The sequence below is a fragment of the Antrostomus carolinensis genome, unplaced genomic scaffold, assembly GCF_000700745.2.
Source record: "Antrostomus carolinensis isolate BGI_N321 unplaced genomic scaffold, ASM70074v2 scaffold8179, whole genome shotgun sequence".
In the NCBI taxonomy this organism is placed as follows: domain Eukaryota; kingdom Metazoa; phylum Chordata; class Aves; order Caprimulgiformes; family Caprimulgidae; genus Antrostomus; species Antrostomus carolinensis.
Window position 1 is genome coordinate 9,570 of NW_010339184.1, and position 11,231 is coordinate 20,800.

The 11,231-nt window shown below is 35.6% G+C and overlaps 1 protein-coding gene across 1 annotated transcript in view; it reads left to right on the forward strand.

Moving 5' to 3' along the window:
• The window catches only part of LOC104530985 (glutamate receptor ionotropic, delta-1-like), a gene marked incomplete at its 3' end in the record, with an annotated part of 13,996 nt that extends 3,744 nt beyond the window's left edge, over positions 1-10,252 (forward strand). Inside the window, exons 3-4 of the mRNA XM_010175737.1 lie at positions 8,645-8,806; positions 10,133-10,252. Of these exons, the coding sequence (XP_010174039.1) occupies positions 8,645-8,806; positions 10,133-10,252 (282 nt within the window). The remainder of the gene's footprint in view (positions 1-8,644; positions 8,807-10,132) is intronic.
• Positions 10,253-11,231: the final 979 nt, after the last annotated feature.

Consider the following 11,231-nt stretch of genomic DNA (forward strand, 5'->3'; position numbering starts at 1 on the left):
CTTTCTCAGTTTCTATCTTCCAGAAATATTATACCCCCTTAGAAACTGTCTTTAAAATAATGGAACAGTAATTTTACTCTTTGCCCATTAGTTCCTTCTCTATGAACTTAGAAATAAGAAAGAGAGATAAAGTGCAGAGGTAGAAAGTTCTACTTTTGGAAATTGATTCCACAACTGTCAGGACCAGCCACACTGGAATGAAATATAATTGAAAGTGAAGGGCACTCATGAGATCTCTCAAATTAGCTGTCCTCAGTATATCTTGTGCTATCTTTAAGTTTCTACAGAATTAATATAGGATGCTTTTAGCATGTGCAGTTATATCTGAAGCATTCAGTAGCTACATTTTTTTATAGACTTTGCCAAAATATCTTACGTAACACCTTGTGAGCATACAGCTCATATTAATTTCCAAGTATGACTGACACATTATTAATGGTCCTGCAATTCAGATACCTCCAATCTTATATTTCCCTTTTCTTACTTAAAAAATAGTTTTGACCTTTTGATGTACGGAAGTACATCACTAAATTACCCCTGTAATGCTGCAGTAGCTCCCAGCTCCATGTCAGGCTGCATCAATCCACCAGACACAGTGACCGCCTGCCAACACCAAGTCCTTGCATTGCTTTGAAGTAGTTTGATTAACACCACAGTTTGGAAATCCCTGGCTCATTCTCCCTTGGGCAATCTCATATTAATAATTCTTTGTTGTCAAGGTAACTTACCAGCTATTGTTGGTTAATTATTTATTTAATGACTTTGAAGAAGAATAAGCTAATCTCTGCCAGCCTCTAGCTGTAAGAGTTTTATGGGGGAGAATTTAGTGTTTTTAACAAGCTAGTAAAGAAAGAAATATTTATATCATGGATTATTAATTTTGTTCTGGCTAAATTAATGAAAATCTTTTTGGAACTATTTTGTTCTCAGTGTCTTTAGTACCATATCCTGCAAAGTTGTTTTTCAGTGGGTGATCATCCCAGTTTGGCATTCTGACAAGGTTTTTAAAGATCAGACTGTTCTGCAAGCTCATCCAAAAACTCATCTGTTCTGAACGCTTTGTGGAAATCAATCTTATTCCATCAACCTACTTGTCAAAATTTTACTCGTGCCCTTGTTTCTTGCACATATAATATAGCCAGCTGGGTTTCTGCTTCAACTGGATAAAAAGCTTTATAAAGTTTCCTGTTATGGGCATTACATTTGACTTCAGAGGACTACATTTATCTCTTTCTTATTCTTTATATATGATTTTCCATGTCTATCTCTCTTATTTTTTTGTAAGTGGAAAAGAGACAGTTTAGAACTTGCTTTCTTCTGTTGGCATTGAAAATCCTGTGCTTTGGGCCATCAGTGTTGTCAGTATCACCTCATCTGGAGAGAGAATACTGAAGAACTTCAGGATTTATAGGCAGATCCAGTTAGCCCTTGATACACCTAGTATGTACACCTGGATGGCATTTGGATGGTGTTTAGTGGGATTACTGCTTTTAAACTGTTTAGATTATTTCAGACATACTCCCACAGTGTTAATTTTATTTTTATTTTAATGCATAGTCTGCTTCTTTCAAAAATCTTCCCTTTCAAATATTAGTTTCGAAATCTGTCTACAAATGATTTTTTATGAAGGTCTTCTTTCTTTCACCGGGTTATTCATGATGTGTTCAGTTGTAAAATAGTTGGGTTTTTTTTTCTGGCTATGTTTTTGAAGAAAGATTTCTCTTTAGAAATGTAATTCCCACTACAGTTTGTTTCTTCCCATATTTAGCATTTATACAGTTAATAAGTTAAATCTATGTGAGATGGTATTTATATTAAAACATATCACAGGGACACAGTGTATCTGAAATAATTTAGCATAATCCAAAATATATAGTAAGATTAAAAATGCAAAAACAATACCCCAGCAAACTGTGTCATAAAAATAATAATGTTATTCCTCACAGGATTCAAAGTCAAACTTCTCCACTGAAGAACTATTCCAGGCATTGCTTTAACATATTTGAAGAGATGTTGAGAAATGTGGGAGGGTATTCCTTGAAACCTCTGCTCTCTGCATAAAAATTTCTTTCTTCAAAGATTTGACCATTAGATACCTCTGTAGGCATCTCTTAGCAGTTGCTCCTGCAGAACTGTGTTTTTATTTAAGAACTGTCTTCTCTTCAGGAATGACTGCAATTTAACTACTGTAAGCAGAGTTATTTTTTGGAGATGTGTTTAGCTGCTTAAACTTAAGATCCTGATCCTGTAGTTTTGTCCAACTAAATACTTATTCTCATTTGACCTATTTACACTGCTGTTATTACACAGTTGGTAAGTGTTACTGGGGACAGTAAATATTGATGAAGCCCTATTAAATCATTCACTTTCTCCCATAAAGGACTGATGAGCCACATTTTTTCTTTTCTTTCCATTACAAGTCTGTATTTGCACATCTCTAGCAAAGTTTAATTTGAACTTCTGGCCAGATGTTCAGTCATGGTTAAACTGTTTCTGAGTACCACATTATTGAAAAGTATCCTTGAACTGACTTCACTGTCCATTGCATGACAATCTCTCTCTGAAGCCTGATGGCATGTATTTTATACAAGGTGGGTTAGCAGAAGAATTGGTTAAAAAAACCCCAACCAGCCATAGGTGTCTTCTGGCCACGTGGTATTTTGTGAGCGCTCTGGAAGCTAGAATCCCAGGTATGTTCTGGAGTGAGCTTTTCCTCTCTGCTCAGACTACCTCTTTTGACTGCTGAAATTCTCTGCATAATTATTTCACTGAATTTTTGTTCAGTACTCTCTATCAGGGAGCAGAAAACAGAAAAGGGTTATTACCTGCATTTTTCATTTTTTATTGCCTCTGAAAATGAATTTGCATTCATATTTATTTATAAATGAGGTAAATTGATAATCTTATACCTTGTTTTGCAGTTCAAATATTACCTCTTGTCCTTCTGTCTGACTCTTAGTTGTGTTTGGTTTTCTTTATCAAATGCCTCCTGCTAGACTTTCCCTGGACAGTTAGTGTTAGCTGTGCCAAATTCTTGAGACATTTAGTGAGCAAAGCCAATGCCTCTAGCTAACAAGTGTGAGCATTACAAGGTAATCCAGGCCTTGTATTATTGTTAACATGATATAAAACACACTGAGTAAGAAAACACTCATAATTTTGATAACTACTCATAATAAAGAGCTGAAGGACAATGAGCATACACAGAATAGAAACTGTAGGTAGGGAAAAGTGGTGTGAGATGTGCAACTTGGTAAAAAGGGAAAAAAAATTAAAAAGAAAGAAAAGCTACTTATCAATTAAAAAAAAAAAAAGATTCTGAGAGTGCAGTCTTCTAAAGAAATCTTTGGAAGCCCCATTTTTTGACATACTTAAAACTATAATGGGAAAAGTAATAAATAATACACTACTTAGATTCCTTACTGTCAGAAGGCTTTAATAAATATAGAATTGAGGTCTGGTTTTCTGTGGTTTTAGGAAAATTTTATTCAGGCTTTCATTTGCCTCAGTGATAATAAATAGCCCTTTGGAAGTCTGAAGCTGACATTTGAGTCTTTAATGAATGTTTATTTTTTGACTCTGGTTTTCTCATGAATGCCAGACTGCTGGCTGTGATTTTGTTCTCCATGAGCAGCGAAGCATATATTTAAAACAGGCATTCATGCAAAGTCTCACAATGGGCACTGCAAACTAATTTAAGAAAATTAAATAGGTCAAATTTTCAGTCTCTCCACCCTAACAATATCCTTGTATGCACACCATTATACCATAAATAAACCGTCGATCTTCACTGCTCCTAGTGAGATGCGTCTTGTCATTAAAGACACAAGTGTGTAACTGTGTTTGGCAATACTTGAACTTTGAAAGTTGAAACACAGTTTTAGTGCACACTCGTATGCAAGCACAATGGTATCACTCTCCAGGCAGCAAGTGTTTCTGCTGCTGGCAGACTGTGCTCAGTCTGAGCTTCTCCTCCATCTGCTTCATCCTTGGAACTGACTAATATGGCCACTCACAGGGTGATCTTGGCAGCAGCAGGGTACAGATGCTCAGCTTGGGAACGAGTTTTTGAAGCAGTGGCATCTGGGTGTCAGCTCATCTTCCCAGTTGGTCTCTTCAGTGGACTTGTCTGCCCAGACTTCTGTCTCTGTTGGCAACTCAGAAGTTGGGGTCAGTCTTTGTGGCTTGCTGGCCTTCCCAGAAGAGCACTTGTCTACGATTAATGCCTCTGAAGGAGCTAAAAGCTATCTTCATATAGAACTTCAAAATCACTCCCAAAAATATCATTAAATGCACATAAAAACCTCTATAAAATGAAATTTAATAATGTGAAATGGACTGATTTCCATTCTTATTGTAAAATTCTTCTCTGCTCTACTTTTATATGGTGGATTTTTCTTCATTTCAAAATCAAGATTCATAATGTCTGGAATAACTTTCAGAAGATATACCCAAACATGCCTAAAATTACTCATGTACAGGGCAAAATCCTTAATATATTGGTGAAATTGTCACCATCATTCTAGCAGTTAGATCAAAAAGCATTTCAATGAGAATATCTTCAACTCTTACAAATCTCAGCAATGAAGTGAAAAAGGAACTGAAAATTACTGTTTCTTCCTCCAAACAGGACATAAAATGAAACATTTTTTCCTAATCTAGGAATTTTTGTTATATGAAGGAGGATCCCTGCAGGCAGATATATGTCCTTCCCCCCTCTCTTGCTCCTGTGAATATATAAAAAGGGGAAATAAGAAGTGCTTCAGAGCTTGGAAAAACCTAAGCAAACAAGTACTTTGCCTTCCCCCCCCCATTTTTCCCCCCCCCCCCCCCCCCCACCCTTTCTTTGCTACCTAATCTGAACACTACCTGAAGATAAATTTTTAGATGTACTCTTTTCTTATGCCTCTGACAGCACTGGTGGAAACAGAATATAGCTGATACCTCAGGTATCTCGTAAATTCTCTTTCATGGGTCATGTTTGTATTCAGAGGGAGTTTGATAGCCAGCTGAAAATTAAAATATAGATGCAGCTGCAGTAACAAGTACATGCAGGCTTTGTCTGCTGAACTCTTCTTTTAACAGCGCCAGTGTTCTGGAGGTTACAGTAAAGTTGTGTTGTCAGTACAATCTAGTACATATGAAGAGATTTTGCTGTATTAAAAGGAATATTTCAGAAAATAAAGGAAATTATTATAGCCCTGAATTTACAGTGAGATCAGCCCAGAATTTGTCTTGTTTTAAGTAATTTTTTCTACAATAAAATACACACATAGTAGTGAATCCAAGTAGGTAGTGAATATGATTTTGAGAAGAGGAATGTATTTGAGGCATTTAAGTATTCTTATTTTTCTACCTCAGAAAGGAATTATGAAAAAAATAAGATAAAAGTATACTTCACAGTGATTTAATAATAAATCCTACTGTAGGTATTGAAGGAATCAACTGTTCAGCTACAGTCACACAATGCTGCTCAGGCGTCAGATTAGACCTGGTTCTGTAATTCTGTTTTCTAACATTAAGCTAGTTCTCATTTGGGATTAGGCAAAGACACTCAGTCTATACTTCTGTGGATGTTCTGGAGCTGGGTTTTGCTCTGCACACTGTGAAGGATCAAAAGGACATTATTTTCTAAGTTACCAGGATAATTTTGGTTGTTCTTGATTATTTTTTGCACTTCAAAGACTTAACTCTTGACCTAGAGGACTACCAAAAAAATACTATCACACTGCCTTCTCTTGTTTGAAACAAATATGTTTGCATGCCGATTTTTGATCACTGTGCAAAACCAGATGGTGTTTCTGATGCTTTATAAGTTTTAAAGTGTGCTGCCCTTAATAGGGTGGATTTCTACACTTTGTGTTAATTTATGACTTAACTAGCAGACTGAACAAATATACAAAAACCTCCATTGTGGAGGTTTTGGTGTTGTGGGTTTCTGGTGGTTTTCTGTGTGTTGGGTTTTTGTTGGTATTTTTTTTATCCCTAGCTCACATATTTTCTATTCTGAAAAAGAAATGTTGATGATGTGAATAAAATTCAACTTACTCTTCCATAGGCTATTTACTCTTCAGTGAGTAGGGGGTAAAAAGCAGGTAAAATGTAGTAACATGTATTTCATTTTTACTGGAGTAAATACTCAGAGTATGATTATAGGAAAAAGTAAATTTTGTTGATTAAAAAGTACTGTATACTCATTGCTTGGGTGAGACTTGCAGAAGAAAGGAACTGGAATAGCAAAATAGTAGTGGATAAGTGTGTACAATGGGATGTGCAGAATAGTCTTTCCATGGCAAAAAGTAACATGCTTTGTCCTCTGCAATGTTTTCTTCTGCATTGTTATATATCTCCAGATGTATGACAGAAGGACCTAAGTAAGAAACTCCCTTTCTTGCTGTCACTCAGCTTACATCACTCCTCCAAAATAAAATAATGAAAAAATATTGATACAAAATCTGTTACAGGTGAAAGTCAACCTAATGTGGTTTAGGTTGGTAAATAAGTGGCTGTTTTGTTTTGCTGTGCAGTGTAGGGTAAGTTGAGTTGGATGCATGGTCAGGTAAGCTAAGATCCTCAAAAGCAGTTGTCTCAAGTTTTCAGTCAATTGTATATGCAGAACTGTGTCTTTTTCTCTAAGAACACAAAAAGTAGAAAGAGAAGGAAAGCAGTGCACCCAGGAACATCTTACATTTTGCCCTAGAACTCTCTGCTAGCAAACCAAGCAAACTGTTTTTGGGAATGAGGCTGTGGTTTTCCAGAATTGAAAAAGACGAGTGCCAGAATGAGAAAATAAAAAGCATCTCTGATTTGTGACTGTTCCAAGACTATCAGTTAAAAGTGAGGGTGTAAAAGCAAATTCAATGGGGAGTGAAGAGGATCATGATGGCGCATAAGAAATGTCATTTTTTCTTATGCGTGTAAAGTCTACTAAGCAAGTGGGTCTTGTGGTGTGTCATTTGAGGTGGTTTATTTTGTGGGTTTAGGGGTTTTTTGTTGTTTTTTGTTTTTTGTTTTGTGAAGAGTAGCTTAACACAGAAGAGGATAAGTGCCACGTTGAATAATAAGGATTTGCTTGGTTGCTTTATTTGAAAGTTTTTTGGAAAATATCTGCAGAGTAGGGAAGCAAATGCAACTGAGCAGAAGAGCCTTAGTTGTTGGGACTTTTATTAACTCTTTAAATACTTACTTTTCTTAAAAAGAGAGGAAATCTGTAAAGTAGCTGCCTTGGAAATTCTTTTAAAAGGAAATGATTAACTGGATAAAATAGCAAATATAGGGAAAGTGGACTGCTTGCTCAGGAAGGCTGGAAGTAAAAGGAGGGAAAGAAGCTGACAACGGCGGATGGGGGAGATTATCAATGATAATATCTCATGGTTCTTGCGTTATTTTTGCATTAAGATCCCTTTTTATGTTTATTCACTTAAATTAAGTGGGAATCCTCTACCTCTTTTTTTGTGTATTTTCTTCTCATTTTGATTATTATTTTTTTGTTTATATTATATTTTTTTTATCCTTTTCCTGGTCTCTAACCACCATCTTTTGCGCTGAGTTAGAGAAACCCAAAAGATAAATGGCAAATTCATCGATCACCATGGTTAAAGCCTTCAGCTAGTAATAATAATAATAATAATACTGAGCTTTAACAGCTTTCAAAAATAATAATAATAATAATAATAATAAAGCTGTATCTGATAATTGGTGCTAAATGGTGATTTGGGTTTAGTAAAGAATAAATCAATACCCTTGAATCTATGCATAGATTTGAATAAGAGTGTATGTAAACTCTGGAAGCAAGTGGAGGTTATCTAATTTTATTTTTTTTTAAATCACTTTTCTCAGCCAACTTCCACTGCTAAAGTTTTACCACTTGTAGTAGACACCACTGCATGTCAAAGACCTGATCTTGTATTTCTTGTATTTCTGGCCATGTCTTGGTTTGAAAAATGAAGTATGTAGTTGAGCATTACTAGCATGGTGTTTTTACTAGAGCCTTTGTCATAGTTATTGTTCTTTTTATCTCTCATGTAAATTCCAGAATAAGGAGGCTAAAACCAATAGCTCCAGGTAAAGTAGAATAGTAAATAGGCTGCTGTATATTTGGTGGAGTGAGATGTTGAGACCAAAATAATACTGTAATTTCTCCTCCCTCTTTTCTATAACAGTAGCATTAGTATTTTATTTTGCTGTGCAGAAATTATCAAGGAAATTGCTTAAATGAACAAAAATAACAAAAACTTATTTCCATTTTATCTTTTCTCCTTGCTGAAAGGACTGACAAAATAGCAATCCTTGTCTTTCATTGATAGATAGCTGTACTCCTTCTACAGCTTGAGTTTATCTTTGAACTGCAATCTTTTATGTAGAGCGCTGAACTGCAGTGGTGTAGGTAACACACAGGCAACACAAGTGTGCTAGAGTCCCTTGGCCAGAAGGGCCCAAGTGCCAAGCAGGAAAGAAGGTGGGAGTGAGCACTGGTATTTATCTGAATTGCCTTGACTGTTGAACACATCAAACATACTCGGCTTTTAGTTTTTACTTATGTCTTCCTTTGTTTTGTTTTGTTTTGTTTTTTTACTGGCTTTTGCAGTTTCCTCAAAAGGATGATCAAATAAATAAAGAGGGTCATTCTTATTATTGTTTGCAGGTTTCCAACCTGTACCTGTATGACAGTGTGCTCATGCTGGCCAATGCTTTCCACAGAAAACTGGAGGACAGGAAATGGCACAGCATGGCAAGTCTGAACTGCATGAGGAAATCCACCAAACCTTGGAATGGAGGAAGATCCATGCTAGAGACTATTAAGAAGGTAAGAACAGACAAACCACAATTGTGTGAACAATTGGAATGAGTTGCTTTTTTTCCAGTTGAGATTAGCTTTTGAAGAGGTTTCTGACCTCTGTTCAACTTTTCTTTGATTTATTGCAAGCAAGTGATTCACAACTACCAGGAATGATCTACAGCTATTAAACAATGAAATTATTTTTTACAAACAAATAGTTCACACTGCAGTGCTGCTCCAGCGGTGCATGTTCTACTTCTGTTGTTATAGCTACCTTCTGTGGACATAATGTGATTAGGAATAGTCATACAAATTGATGTGTGCATGCATAATAATAATTTCCCAAAGAGAATAATTTAGGGAGCTCAAGGGGCCAAACAATGATAAGATTTAAGGCTTGTGTTCTGTTTACTGCAGCTCAACTAGCTTTGTAAGTTAGCTGAGCATTGGTGTCTATTTGTGTACTGTAGCCCAGAGCAAAAGGGATCTGATTTAGCTAAGTTGTCACTAAGAGTTACACTGTCTTGCAGCATGTTGAATTACTCCAATATGGACAGTACTGTGGCTTTGCAGATGCATGGTAACTTCTTGTATTAAAGTTATTTGATCACAAATATTATTTACGATACTAACTTTAGCAATTATTCAGAAAAAAACCCGTTTGCCCATATATATTGATGGATTTGTTTTCCTCTAGTAAAATGATGCAATTTGATTGTGTTATGTTATGCCCGGACCAGTTCTATTGACACCATCTTTTGTTGCTAAATTAATTAAAATCACAGAATCAATGAATAGTTTGGTTGGAAAAGATCATTATGATCATCTAGTCCAACCGTAAAATGTTATTGTGATTTCAAGTTGCTTTGCTACAACCCCAAAATCAAACTTCATTTTCTTTTTAAAGAGAGGTTTTAATCATACTTAAAATTTTAGCTTCTCTTCACACCTCTCTTGGGAGCACAGCAGGCATACTCTTTCTTTTGGACATGGAGTTCATACCTTTGTACTGAACTCCAGAGCTGAACCTGCTGTCCTCAGTTACACTGAAAGGGGTGTTGAATGTTCTACCAAGATCCTTCTCCTTTTCTTTGGAATCTGTCTCTGTGAATGATGAAGATCTGATGGCTTTTTTTCCACAATATGCAGTGGACATGTTAGAGCTAAAGTAATTTTATTTAAAAAAAAAAAGTCTTTTGTCTGAGCTATTTGAGCTATTGAGGAACACGTTATTGCCACATTTAAGTTTGCTATAAACACTTTCAAAGCAGATTTGGTATAACTTTAATGAAAAGGAGTTTTTATAAAGGCAAATTTGTTCTATTCTAAAATTTCTGAAACTTATTTCCTTAGGGCCATATAACTGGGCTTACTGGTGTTATGGAGTTCAGAGAAGATGGCGCCAACCCTTATGTTCAATTTGAAATACTGGGCACTAGCTACAGCGAAACATTTGGCAAAGATGTGCGGAGGGTAAAGATGTGCTGCTTCTTTCTTTTGTTTTCCTCCAAATAATATACATTCTACTTCACAGGATAAAATGTTGTTATTTAAGAATGAATTAATGATACACTGCAAAAGAAACTTACTATAAGATTTTATTTTCTAGTATCTTACACACTTTAATCTTGAAAGCTAATTTTATATTGGTAGACAGGAGTCCTGCAAGCTGTTTCCACATGTGCAATAATGATGCAATGTCATAACAATACTATGAATAGTGAAGACTGCACAATTCTACTCATGCATTTTATTGTTAATTAAGAGATAATTGATATAACTGGCACTTTGTTACTAAGAAAGCTAACTGAGAATATAAATTATCTAAACACAAAAAGATGTTTCAGTATAGCTGCTGCAAGAATTTCAGATAAATAAATTTTAAAAAACTAGAGGAGATAATTTTCAAAATGGATGATGCTATATCGTGTAAAATAAAGGATGACCTATCAATGGTAGCTGGTGGAAGAGGGACTGATGGGAATCAGAAGGCAATTAGAGTGGTTCCATGGGGTTACTAACATTACCATGGGCTAAGAAGGCTGCCTTGAGCATTTTCATGGAGATATATACCTGAAACTCTCAATTGCATAGTGAGATTCCAATTGGAAGCCAAGCTACAAAATGTCCCTAAACTGGTCAATCAGTTGAAATACAGATGTTACCACCGTATGGTCAGTGGGTTCTACATTAAGCAGAACTGAACAAAGAGGATTCCACGAAGAATTAAAATTTATTCCTTTTTGTATTTTCATTTGACCATTAATTTCTGTGTTTTGTTTGATTCACCTGAATTACATGATTCTAAATGGAAAAACAAGCAGAGAACTTGTGTTTACATTATTATCTTAAACAGATAAACCTGAGATTCTTTCAGAGTCTAATTTGGCATGAGGATTCTGGACATGGAGCCAAAGGCTTGCAATATCTATTAGAAATTCAACAGAAGGAA